Raw genomic sequence first — 13,532 nt, forward strand, 5'->3', positions numbered from 1 at the left:
AATCACTGAGCTCCCCATTCTTTCACAATTGTAGAAACAGTCTCCATGCCTAAGTGCTTGATTCTATACACCTGTGGCCGGGCCAAGTGATTACAACACCTGATTTTGATCATTTAGATGGGTGGCCAAATACTTTTGGCAATATAGTGTATGTCTGAATAAGACCCAGTGAGTAAGACTATGGCTCACTGTTCCAGTTTGTGGAGATAATAGACACAACAAACTGAAACAAAATGGGTAATTCGGCATCTTATTCATATTTTCATGGATTTTTACACACGGGCTAGATTTGCAAACCGGTCTCCCGGTTGGTCATTTTTTTAATGGTTTGCTTTTTTGATTCGGTGGGTGTTATCTGCTTTCTCCATTCCGGTTGTTGGAGGGCAGTTGTGTCGATCTCCAGCTGTTTGCCGTGCACAAATACTTTATAAACCCGGCGACAGGGAGGCCCGTAACTCAAATTTATGCTCGTCTCAGAATACTCGTAAGTTGAGGTACAAACTAGACAAAGCTATCAGATAAAACAATTGTTGAACTGACTGTCAAAAATACTTGCTCAGGCCCTCGTCAGGACGCGGCGTCTGCTCAGGAGTTCATCCTGAAGATGTACCAGGAACAAAAACCCGAAAAGGACAAGACGCTCTATCCTCACTTCACCTGCGCTACGGACACGGAGAACATTCGATTTGTCTTTGTGGCGGTCAAAGACACCATCTTGAGACATAACCTGAAGGAGTTCAACCTGGTCTGAAAGAGGACCAGTATTATAATGTATACTAACAACTGGCTAACAAATATGTACTATAAGAATATGACTAATTATAAATCTCGCTGTATTTCTTTAGGCATACATTGCTTTTATCCATCCATCCATCCATTTTCTACTGCCAATTCCATTCGGAGTCGCCGCAGCCTATCTCAACTACAATTGGGCGGAAGGCAGGGTACAACCTGGACAAGTAGCCCCCTCATCACCGGGCCAACACGGATAGACTTGGGTCAATTTAGTGTTGCCAATCAACCTATCCCCAGGTGCATGTCTTTTTAAACACATTTAGGATAAAACATTAATCAGGTTTTCAATGCAACATGCAGCTTACAATGTCTCCAAAAATTTGCAGGAAAAAAAACTTTGGTGGTAAAGGCTTCCCAAAAATATTTTCAACCCCTCCTAAATTATAGTGTTGTTGTTTTTTTCAACAAAATAGTGCCAGCAAAATTATTGGAATGTAGTCAGACTGTGAATGTGTTTTAATACTCATGCAATCTGTCATTATTCACCTAAATGTGATTATACACAGAGTAAATATGTCACGTTTCCCTTTACTTCAGAGTATATTAACATACCGTATGCCATGTGTAATAAAATAAATGTAATATAAAAATGTAAATGTGCAAACATCAACAAAAAAAAAATTGTTTTGATTTAAAAAAAATTGTATTTTAAAATATGTATTCCTACGATTTGTTTTTTTCTTTATATCTGACGAAAATATACTATTTTGTGTTTCTAAAAGGAAAATCAACTAATAAAAGCATACACTTCAACTTTGTATTTTTGTGTCCATCCATCCATTTGTTTACCGCTTTTCCCTTTTGGGGTGGCTGGGGGTGCTGGAGCCTATCTCAGCTGCATTCGGGCGGAAGGCGGCGTACACCCTGGACAAGTCACCACCTCATCGCAGGGCCAACACAGATGGACAACATTCACACTCACATTCACACACTATGGCCAATTTAGTGTTGCCAATTAACCTATCCCCAGGTGCATGTTTTTGGAGGTGGGTAAGGCTTATCTGCAGGTGCATGTCTTTGGAGGAGGGAGGGGCCTATCCCCAGGTGCATGTCTTTGGAGGTGGGAGGGGCCTATCCCCAGGTGCATGTCTTTGGAGGTGGGAGGGGCCTATCCCCAAGTGCATGTCTTTGGAGGTGGGAGGGGCCTATCCCCAGGTGCATGTCTTTGGAGGTGGGAGGGGCCTATCCCCAGGTGCATGTCTTTGGAGGTGGGAGGAGCCTATCCTCAGGTGTATGTCTTTGGAGGTGGGAGGGGCCTATCCCCAGGTGCATTTATCTGGAGGTGGGAGGAGCCTATCCCCGGGTGCATGTCTTTGGAGGTGGGAGGAAGCCGGAGTACCCGGAGGGAACCCACGCAGTCACGGAGAGAACATGGAAACTCCTCACAGAAAGATCCCGAGCCCGGGATTGAACTCAGGACTACTGTACACTGCTGCTGGAATTTTAATTTTCCTGAAGGAACTCTCCTGAAGGAATCAATAAAGTACTATCTATCTATCTATCTACTCAGGACCTTCGTATTGTGTATTTTTGTGTAATAAATCCAATTACTTTTGAAATATCCATAAAATAAAAACATCTTCATAACGGATGCCGGATGTGCAGGTGGTGTGTGTGTGTGTGTTTTTACCTCCACTGTGGGCTTCCTCCATGTTGATGCGTTATCATTTATTCAGCTTTCAAATAAATGGCTCCAGGTTGTGCTAAACATCACCAATCAAACAACTTTATTTAGAGTCATTATGGTGCAGTTTTGCATAGAATTAGCAACAATAAAGCGGTGGGAAGAGATGCTGACTAAAGCACGCTAATCATTTATTGAACTCAAAGAATGAGCCATTGCAATGTACACCGAAAAATATACATTAGTCATAAACCCCAAGCATAAATAATAATTTAAAAAAAAGATGTTGATAATATAATTAGTATTCTTAGAAACTTACTTGGCCTTGCATGTGTGCAATATAAAACTCATTGAAATTACAGTGTTAATACTGTGGATGAATATTTGTGTATATACATATTAGATTAATATACAGCATACAGTAAAAAAAAAAAAATGGCATGTGTATGCAAAAATGTGTATAAAAAAATACAGTTTCCATCCTATCCCAAAAAATATTTGAATGAGTGTGCTAAATAAACAAGAAATGTGATTATTCCCTTAATGTGACAAGAGCTGTTTCTTAACTTAAAATGTAATTTGTTCAAAAACTCTTCGCACGCACGCACACACACACACACACACACACACACACACACACACACACACACACACACACACACACACACACACACACACACACACACACACACACACACAGACACACAGACACACACACACACACACACACACACACACACGCACACGCACACACACACACACAGACAACAGAATAGACATGCATTCAAACAAAGGCACACACACACAACACAGAATAGACATGCATTCAAACAAAGGCACTGGTGATGTATAAGAGCTCTTTAGTGAGTGTTTAGTGTACGTGTTGATTTTCTGGTCAGTATTTGGGCAACCTCTCCCTGGCGTCCTCCAGTTTAGCAAGAACCCACTGAAAAAGCACCCCCAAGAATACAACACGTCAGAACATTCTAAGTCTTCCAAAAATAATCAGAGAGAGGAGTTGGTACTCACGGTGGCGATCTCGGGCGTCTTAAAATTGATGATCTTGCCAAATTCTTTGGCGTGAAACACCGACTTGACTCGCTCCTGCAAGAAAAGTCAATGTCGTTAAAATCAAATGCCAAAAGGAAGAAAAGTGGAATATTGGTTAATATAAACCGTGTGCATCATCCTGTGAGGACTCAGCAAATCTTGAGACACTTCAGCTTCAGTGAGCCTTTTTTTGTTTGCGAGCATTTTTGTGACGTCATCACAGAATAGGAGCAGTGAAATGTGCTCCTGACAACGGAATAGGTCCATCACAACTGGGTAGGCAAACCAGGCAATTGACAACAGCTAGTTATGGATTAAAATTTAAGCGCAACAACAACTTTGTGACTCTATGACCAGAAAATACAATGACAATGTCAGAATAATCTCAAAGACACTGTCGGAAAACCGCGGCGCCCCTTCCACCAGTCAAGAGGCTCATTTGTACATAACACAAAACCAGTGAAGTGGGCACGTTGTGTAATTCGTAAATAAAAACAGAATATAATGATTTGCCAATCCTTTTCAATTTACATCCAATTGAATAGACTGTCTCCATTCTAATTAATCCCAAAGGTGTTCTATCGGGTTCAGGTCAGGACTCTGTGCAGGCCAGTCAAGTTCATCCACACCAGACTCTGTCATCCATGTCTTTATGGAGCTTGCTTTGTGCACTGGTGCACAGTCATGTTGGAACAGGTTTTGTAATAATTACAAATAAAGTGAGCCTTTTAATAATTAATTAATAATTTAATAATTCAATACATACATTTTCATATTATGCAAATAATATGTTTACTTTTGGCTAAGTAAACATAAAGCACCTTAATAAAAATGTAAATTAACTTAACCAGCATTTAGGCTCTTACAATCATGTTGCAGGCATCACATTCCAAATAAGCTAATGGATGGATGGATGGATGGATGGATGGGTGTATTCTGTTTTTATTTATCATTTACACAACGTGCCAACTTCACTGGTTTTGGGTTTTGTAAAACTAGCAGAAAAATACACGTCTATATTAGCGCTCACCTTAGCCTCAATGCGAAGACGGCGGTTTTCCACGATGGTGGGATCCTTGGTGAACTCGTCAAACAAATACTGCCACTCGCAGTTCAGTTGACCAAACGTTCCCGTGGTCACAAAGAAAATCCCTCTGCACAGGAAAATAATACATTCAATTATTCCCCGCGTTGAAGATAAATTATTCAACTTGGAGTGAGCGCTCACCTCTTGGTGATCATGAAGAAGTCGGAGTCGTTGACGTTAGCGTGAGCAAAGTATCTGTATTTAGCAAAACGGCCATTCTCGATTTTCTGGAGCGACACAGGGACAGGAAGTCACCATTAACACTCAAACATGACAATGAGTTTGAATTATTTAACGAAGGTTTGACATTGATGAGGACATTTAAATATATGGGGTGGGGGGGGGGGGGGGGGGGGGGATTAATGGAGGGTGAAACAAAGACAATGGCAGATGGAGGTTGAAAATGTGTACACTTTATTGGAAAGTGATGGTGAACAAGGAAAACAAAAGTGGAGGATGTCAACAAATGCAGAAGTTTGATGATGAAAAGATGACAAAGTAAAAGGGATTCAATAACAAGGGACATAAATCATACATATTAAATAAATCAATAATACAGCAATCATTAATAATAATACAAAAAAATATATATTTTTAAACACTGGCAAAGACTAGAGAGAGTAGGGATGCTACACTAGATCTTCCATTGGCTAGCTGCTTTCCTCATCCCACAAATCCTCCCAGTCACTGAAGTCCCTGAGGGCCAAGTACCTCTGTGGACATGACAAGAGAGAAGGTCAGCCAAAAATCTAACCCCCCTTTTTTCCTTCTACTATTTCTGTTCTACAATGTCCGCGATGGAGGAAAAAAATATAAACACGGCCAAAATATTTGCTCAAAAGACTAAACATGCTTTGCCAGTCATGTTTGAAATAAAAGCTGCTAAAGATATATTTAGATTAAATTCGGGACAAAATAATCTGGTAATCAAGTTTACTTATTTTCATTTAACTTTTACTTTAATTGTAATCTTGCATTTAAGAAAGCTAACCATCTTGCAACAAAATGAGTCTTTCAAGAATCTGGACAATTTTTATGGTAGATCACCATCCTTTTTTTTGTCTTTATTTTTATCTTTTTATGGTATTTTTAAATAGAAAGTGGTTTGATGGCATTATCTGCAGGGGAAAAAGATGAAAAGATGTAACTATGAATCCAGCAGAGGGCGTTGTCAATTCACACAAGGTTTTCCAGCACAGGAAGATGCTCTGACAAGACTTGATGAAGTGTAACTGCACCTTATCAATACTGTCTTCTAGGGCTTTGAATCTTTGGGCACCAAACAATTTGTTTCGATTCCTGGGGTAAAATCAATACAGTTTTAAACACATTGGGTGCCAGTTCTATGATTAACTACATTTCACCATAACATAGACAAACTGATCCGGTAATTTTTTTATATTCCTTTAAAAAACAAAACATGTTTAGTTTAACAAAATGCTCCCCAAATATTTAATAAAGTAAAATACCAATAAGGCAACAAGAGAAGTATCCAACACTTCTCTATTTGGAGGTAAATCTATACAGCAGATATGGGCAAATACATCAACAATAAGATTTGCCTGAGTGGCTGGACAGGACGGATACAAATTAAAATAAATTAAAAAAAAAAAAAAAACATTTTTTTAAAGAATCGATTTAGATGTTTTGAATCGATTAAGAATAATTACAAAACAGAATTGTGATTTAATAGAAAATACATTTTTTGAAACCTCTACTGTATTCCATACGCCTGCAATTGTTTTTGAATGTGTAAAATTGCATGTAAAATGTATTTAAATAACAGAAAGCTATCTTATAGGGATTAGAGTACCGTATCAAAATGAGGCATTTTCATGTCCATTATTAACGTTTTATCGCTATCTTGGAACAGGCCCTGTGAAGGGCGGTATCTACTTTATGTGTGTGTGAAGTACAAACTGCGGCTACATAAAACACCAGTGGATTTCAGAAGATTGCGGGCGATGTTGGTTGTGTAAAATCATAGTTAGGATGTACTACTACCTGTAGCATTTGACTGCCGATGCCCTCCCTTTGCCTGTATGGCCGTATGACGCCGTCCTCGTGGATGAAGCGAGGAGGACGCAGAGATCCGATGTCTTGCGACGTATCTGCCGCACTACAGACACAACAAAAAAAAATACATATATGGATTGTATGTCATATGCGCAACCCAGTGCTCCTTGTGAAGAGAACCGACCTCTTGATGCCTTGAAACGTGCTGCTGGCCATGTCGATGATCCCTCCTGTGGGTCTGGCAACGGCACCAACCAGACCTTTACCGAATCCTTTAAAGAAACCTGCCGCTCCTTCCTTTTGTGCTCCTGCAGATAACACCACCCAAAAAGATCAATTAAATGTGAAGGTGAACATCCATCTTCTCCCGTTCATCCGAGATCGGGTCGCGGGGGCAGCAGCCTAAGCAAGGAAGCCCGGATTTCCCTCTCCCCAGTTACTTGGTCCAGCTCCTCCAGGGGAATCCTGAGGCGTTCCGAGACCAGCCGGGAGACATAGTCTTCCCAACGTGTTCTGGGTCTTCCCCGTGGCCTCCCACCGGTCGGACGTGTCCTAAACACCTCTTTAGGGAGGCGTTCGGGTGGGATCCTGACCAGATGCCCGAACCACCTCATCTGGTTCCTCTCCATGTGGAGGAGCAGCGGCTTTACTTTGAGCTACTCCCGGATGGCAGAGCTTCTCACCCTATATCTAAGGGAGAGCCCCGCCAAGATCGGCGAATTAAGCTGATTTGGGCCGCTTGTACCCGTGATCTTGTCCTTTCGGTCATAACCCAAAGCTCTGACCATAGGTGACGATGGGAACTTAGATTGACCGGTAAATTGAAAGCTTTGCCTTCCGGCTCAGCTCCTTTTTCACCACAACGGATCGATACATCGTCCGCATTACTAAAGATGCCGCACCAATCCACCTGTCCACCTCACGATCCACTCTTCCCTCACTCGTGAACAAGACTCCGAGGTACTTGAACTCCTCCACTTGGGGCATGATCTCCTCCTCAACCCGGAAATGGAACTCCATCATTTTCCGGGCGAGAACCAAAGACTCGGACTTGGAGGTGCTGATTCCCATCCAAGTCGCTTCACACTCGGCTACGAACCAAGTGTGAAGCGACTGGGATGGGAAGGTGAACACAAACAAAATCAATTCAACCTACCTCGAATGGGTTTGGTAACAATCCCCGTTATCCCGCTGACAAAGCCCTGTCAAGAAAACATGGCAAAGTGTCAGCATTTCCTTCTCAATGGCAAACTAGATCAGACAAAAGGTATGCACATACAGACACTAATCCTTTTCCACCCCTGGTCAGACCCTCTTTTAAGCCGCTGGGTTGTTTGTTCATGGCCTCTCGTCTCTTCTGCTGGTATTCTTCATCCATGGTAATGGCGGCGACCCCCTTGGCCATGGCACCTGTGATCCTGGAGGCGGCGCCAGCTATGCCCCCTATGGTGTGGCGCAGTTAGTCATCTATTCATTTGAGAATCTTCTGGTACTTTAATTTAAACTTGTCTGTTTACCCTTGCATTATTCAGAGATGCCCCCTCCATCCCTACCATCTAAAAACTACCCTAAAAACTCACCTTTTCACACTAGCCTTCCCAAACTGACCCTGCTCTTAGTGTCTCTTTATTCTTTTTCTTTTCTTGCTTGCTTATCTTAGTTTTCTTTTCTAATAAAGTTGTTTTTATCCTCCCTCCTCCCCCGGCCCCCCCTGACACACACATGTAAAGCGACTTTGGGTATTTAGAAAAAGCGCTATATAAATCCCAGGTATTATTATTATCATTATTATTATTATTATTATTCAGCGGAATCAAGTGTTTAAACAAAGAGTACCACCCATTGGTGACTTTTTGTTTAAAATACGATCCCAAAATAAGCAACTATGTAGCCAAAAAAGTTGATAATGACATCATTTTGATAAAAATGGTGAGAAACATTGTTAAATTCAAGAAAGAACTTGTACCAAAATAAGCAAAAGCGTTTTACCAACATGATTCTTTAATAAAAGATAAACAATGTAGCAAGGTTTTCCAAAATAAATCAACTCAAGTTATGGAAAAAAATGCCAACATGGCACTGCCATATTTATTATTGAAGTCACAAAGTGCATTATTTTTTTTAACATGCCTCAAAACAGCAGCTTGGAATTTGGAACATGCTCTCCCTGAGAGAGCATGAGGAGATAGGGTTGGGCAGGGTTGGGGGGGTCTAGTTCTGAAGAGTTAGTTCTGCAAGGGTTTCTGGGTATTTGTTCTGTTGTGTTTATGTTGTGCAACAATGCAGATGTTTTCCCGAAATGTGTTTTTTATTCTTGTTTGGTGTGGGTTCACAATGTGGCGCTTATTTGTAACAGTGTTAAAGTTGTTTATACGGCCACCCTCAGTGTGACCTGCATGGCTGTTGACCAAGTATGCATTGCATTCTCTTGTGCGTGTGAAAAGCCGTAGATATTATGTGATTGGGCTGGCACACAAAGGCAGTGCCTTTAAGGTTTATTGCCGCTCTTTACTTCTCCCTACGTCCATCTACCACTCCTTATACCGGAGTAAATATAATTATTATCTCTAAATGTGTTTAATTTTCATCTGTCTGGGACAAATAAATTGGATTTACATTATTTCTTATTGGAAAAATTGCTTCGGTTATCATCGGACCTTTAAAAACGGATTACCAATATAAACTGTATCACTGTAATAAGCAATATCCTCATTTAAAGCTGAACTGCACTTTTTGGGAATTGTGCCGATCATTCACAATTATTAGTAAAGACATGACAATGGATGGACTTTTTCTTTCAAAATCCATTCAAAAACCGCCAACAATACTCCATTTACATTTGGTGATTTAAATATTAAAGGCCTACTGAAATTAGATTTTCTTATTTAAACGGGAATAGCAGGTCCATTCTATGTGTCATACTTGATTATTTTGCGATATTGCCATATCTTTGCTGAAAAGATTTAGTAGAGAACATCGACGATAAAGTTCGCAACTTTTGGTCGCTAATAAAAAAGCCTTGCCTGTGCCAGAAGTAGCAGACAATGTGCGCGTGATGTCACTGGTTGTGGAGCTTCTCACATCCTCACATTGTTTACAATCATGGCCACCAGCAGCGAGAGCGATTCGGACCGAGAAAGCGACGATTTCCCCATTAATTAACCACTAGCTTGCAGCACATCTGTGTTACTCATACAAATACATTAGAGCAGGGCAGATTGAGCCCATTTTATAATTTCCTGTTATACAGAATGCCAGGCAGTCTACTAAAGGAGTACAATATTATTGTTTACTTTATTACTCTAGTACTGTGGTCCCCAACCCATTTTGTAGCTGCGGACCGGTCAACGCGGTCCGCGGTCAAGAAAAAGGGAGGTTTTTTGGGTTGGTGCACTAATTGTAAGTGTATCTTGTGTTTTTTATGTTGATTTAATAAAAAAAAAAAAAAAAAAAATACATTTATAAAAAACTTTAGTATACCCGGGACTGAAGCTGTGTGCCTTCATTGTTTTTGTAGCTGTTGTTTTAAGGGCATGTTTAAAAAAAATTAAATAATGCGCTTTTTGAAAGTCAAACTATATTATTTCCCATAGTTGTAGTGGGTATTAGGATTATCTCAGGGAGAGCATGTCCCCAAATTTCAATCTGTAGTTTTAAGGCTTGGTAAAAAAAATAATGCACTTTGTGACTTCAATAATAAATATGGCAGTGCCATATTAGTGATTGAGAGTTGGACAATTCCGGGATATCGGCAAAAAATCCATTATAGGACATCTCTAGTTGTGAACGATAGGCAAAAAAAGTGCAGTTCCCCTTTAAGAATCCCCACAACTCATTCAATATGAAGTCAAAAAAAGACTTTCTGATGCTTTCGCTTGTCTTTTACATCTCTCTGTGTATACAAAGTGTACTTGCTCACCTACAGCTCCGCCCACCAGAGCCTTCATTCCGAGTGCCATCCCTTCCACAAACTCCTCTGGTCCTTGGATGGCTCCCTGTGGAACCCCCATAGAAAAACATGACAATACCGGTACTGTTAATCTATCACTTGTTGAATTGTTCTTTTTTTAACCTGCAGTGGTATATGAAGAGATGATGTCATTTATTTAAAAAAAAAATGTGTAAATGATGAGTCGCAAAGTTTTTACTCACCTGATAGGGCTCGTAGAAAAAGGCTTCAACTCCCTCCGACAGCCCTCGGATCAGCCCAAATGGATTTCCTAGGACGTCCAGGCCCAGCACCAGCACATACATCTGCTTTATAGCCTGAAATAATGGCATAGGAATGTATTTTGGCAGTTTGAGTCACTATGCCATCAAGTCTATTTTCTTCAGTTTACAGGAAGTAGCCCGATGCATAAAGTAAACAGTAGGTGACAGTGTGGTGACCTGTTTGGAATAATGCCTGACGACCATCCAGTTGAGCTGCTGCGTGGTGCAGAACTGGAAGGTCAACTCAAAGTAGGCCAGCCTGACATAAACAGCAATGACGGTCAGCCAGAAAACAAAAAGTCACAGAAGCGCGTCGGTTTTTGCGGATGCGTACTTAAAGACGACGTCCTGCACATCGGTGAGCGTGGCGCCGATGCTTTTCAGCAGCAAGTTGAGGGACTGGATGGGTATGAGCTCGTTGGCTCTCTTCTCCTTCAAGCCGTCCTCACCGCCGGTGCTCAGAGAGAAACTTAAATGAAGCTGAAGACGCAAATGTGACTCATGAACAAAGTGATATTTTGTTTTTTTTGGTGATTTTTTAAATCTGAAATTCACTCCATACCTTAATGGGGGAAATGTGGAAATACTCAAAGAGGCTAATGGGAGTTGTGTCAGCAACGGAGGCGTGGTTCAGCTCCGCCTTGATGTACTCCACATCCTTCTCAAAGAGTTCCACCTGAAAGAATCATAGAACCTTGATAAAAGGATTCAGTTTGTAGGTCGATAACTACTCGTGGGAGTCTCGCACCATCTGCAGTGCGGTCATGGCGCTGGCATCCTCAGGGCTGAACATGTCCAGGATGGCAAAAAGAAATCCCAGATCCAGTTTGAGATCCATTTCTTGAATCAAAACCTTGAAGTACCTAACCAGAAGGAGAAACATTATTCAGGATGTATAAAGTATCCCCACTGAGGGCCTCATACAAACAATAAATACATACTAGAGCAGTGGTTCTCAAATGGGCGTACACGTACCACTGGGGGTACTTGAATGTATGCCAAGGGGTACGTGAGATGTTTTAAAAATATTCTAAAAATAGCAACAATTCAAAAATCCTTTATAAATATATTTATTATAAATAAATAAAATGATAAATGGGTTGTACTTGTATAGCGCTTTTCTACCTTCAAGGTACTAAAAGCGCTTTGACACTACTTCCACATTTTCCCATTCACACACACATTCACACACTGATGGAGGGAGCTGTCATGCAAGGCGCTAACCAGCACCCATCAGGAGCAAGGGTGAAGTGTCTTGCTCAGGACACAACGGACGTGACGAGGTTGGTACTAGATGGGGATTGAACCAGGGACCCTCGAGTTGTGCACGGCCACTCCCCCACTGCGCCACGCCGTATTATTGAATAATACTTCAACAAAATATGAATGTAAGTTCATAAATTGTGAAAAGAAATGCAACAATCCAATATTCAGTGTTGACAGCTCGATATTTGGTGGACATGTTCCATAAATATTGATGTTAAAGATTTCTTTTTTTGTGAAGAAATGTTTAGAATGAAGTCCATGAATCCAGATGGATCTCTATTACAATCCCCAAAGAGGGCACTTTAAGTTGATGATTACTTCTATGTATAGAAGTAATTTATAATTGAATCACTTGTTTATTTTTCAACAAGTTTTTAGTAATTCTATATCTTTTTTCCCCAAACAGTTCAAGAAAGACCACTACAAATGAGCAATATTTTGAACTGTTATACAATTTAATAAATCAGAAACTGATGACATAGCCCTGATTTGGGGGTACTTGAATTGAAAAAATGTTAAAAGGGGGTACATCACTGATAAAAGGTTGAGAACCACTGTACTGGAGAATAGAGGCCAATACATTTTCCTCAATGTGTTTGTTGGCAATACTAAATGATCCCTAGCGTGTGAATGTTGTTTGTCTATCTGTGTTGGCCCTGTGTTGAGGTGGCAAATTGTCCAGGGTGTACACCGCCTTCTGACAGAATGCAGCTGAGATAGGCTCCAGCACCCCCCGGGACCCCAAAAAAACGGACAAGCAGTAGAAAAATAGATGGATGGACATAAACTGAATTATATAGCGCTTTTCTCTAGTGACAGTGGGTGGCACTTGGAGCAGGCGGCTAAAGTGTCTTGCCTAAGGACACAACGGCAGTGACTATGATGGCTGAAGTGGGGATCGAACCTGGAACCCTAAAGTTGCTGGCAAGGCCGCTCTAACAACCGAGCCAAGCCGCCCCAATTAAATATTACTTTTTTTAAATGAAAGAATATGATAATGTTTTAACAAATTTTGTTTTTTATTAATGTGGCCCAAATCCTTTATAAGGCAACTGTGCTTCATTTTACGTTTACAAAATGTGGATGGCCAGTGAAAATTAAGCTGGAGACACACATATAGCCCCGACTCGGATTTTGGACAGCCTTGAAATGCACAAAACAGGACGATAAAGTATTATAAAAGTTTCTCAATTACTTGATGCGTGAGATGTTAGAGTGTCCTGCTGCCCTGGTTACAATGCTGATATCAGTGAGAGGCTTTGGTTCTGTAAGGAAATTAAATATCAGATCAATATGTAACATTTATGAACACCCTTTTGTCCAATGAAAGCCAATCCAACAGACCTGCGTCCATGGCGATTGACTTTGGTAGTTTTACAGGGTAGAAAACATAAGGAAAGATGGCCCCGGGCAGCTGATTCTGGATCTGTAAAAGACATCAGCTGTTAAATGTTGAGAACAAGAGATTTGAGGATGCGTCTG

General features: G+C 40.8%; 2 protein-coding genes across 3 annotated transcripts in view; one reads left to right on the top strand and one right to left on the bottom strand.

Annotated features, from left to right (window-relative positions):
* LOC133553635 (guanine nucleotide-binding protein subunit alpha-14-like) overlaps positions 1 to 1,484 on the top strand; it is a 14,528-nt gene extending 13,044 nt beyond the window's left edge. The window contains exon 6 of the mRNA XM_061902088.1: positions 561 to 1,484. Within this exon, the coding sequence (XP_061758072.1) occupies positions 561 to 751 (191 nt within the window). The 3' untranslated portion in view covers positions 752 to 1,484. The remainder of the gene's footprint in view (positions 1 to 560) is intronic.
* A 1,009-nt stretch (positions 1,485 to 2,493) lies between these two features.
* vps13a (vacuolar protein sorting 13 homolog A) overlaps positions 2,494 to 13,532 on the bottom strand; it is an 89,794-nt gene continuing 78,755 nt past the window's right edge. For both annotated transcript variants that reach the window (XM_061902109.1, XM_061902100.1), the window contains 16 exons: positions 13,395 to 13,476; positions 13,246 to 13,315; positions 11,533 to 11,647; positions 11,347 to 11,460; positions 11,119 to 11,264; positions 10,962 to 11,043; positions 10,725 to 10,838; positions 10,492 to 10,567; positions 7,852 to 8,015; positions 7,729 to 7,774; positions 6,757 to 6,880; positions 6,561 to 6,675; positions 4,698 to 4,783; positions 4,500 to 4,623; positions 3,449 to 3,523; positions 2,494 to 3,365 (listed from right to left, as the gene is read on the bottom strand). In XM_061902109.1, the coding sequence (XP_061758093.1) occupies positions 3,315 to 3,365; positions 3,449 to 3,523; positions 4,500 to 4,623; positions 4,698 to 4,783; positions 6,561 to 6,675; positions 6,757 to 6,880; positions 7,729 to 7,774; positions 7,852 to 8,015; positions 10,492 to 10,567; positions 10,725 to 10,838; positions 10,962 to 11,043; positions 11,119 to 11,264; positions 11,347 to 11,460; positions 11,533 to 11,647; positions 13,246 to 13,315; positions 13,395 to 13,476 (1,584 nt within the window). In that variant the 3' untranslated portion in view covers positions 2,494 to 3,314. The remainder of the gene's footprint in view (positions 3,366 to 3,448; positions 3,524 to 4,499; positions 4,624 to 4,697; positions 4,784 to 6,560; positions 6,676 to 6,756; positions 6,881 to 7,728; positions 7,775 to 7,851; positions 8,016 to 10,491; positions 10,568 to 10,724; positions 10,839 to 10,961; positions 11,044 to 11,118; positions 11,265 to 11,346; positions 11,461 to 11,532; positions 11,648 to 13,245; positions 13,316 to 13,394; positions 13,477 to 13,532) is intronic.

The sequence above is a fragment of the Nerophis ophidion genome, linkage group LG01, assembly GCF_033978795.1.
Source record: "Nerophis ophidion isolate RoL-2023_Sa linkage group LG01, RoL_Noph_v1.0, whole genome shotgun sequence".
Classification (NCBI taxonomy): Eukaryota; Metazoa; Chordata; class Actinopteri; order Syngnathiformes; family Syngnathidae; genus Nerophis; species Nerophis ophidion.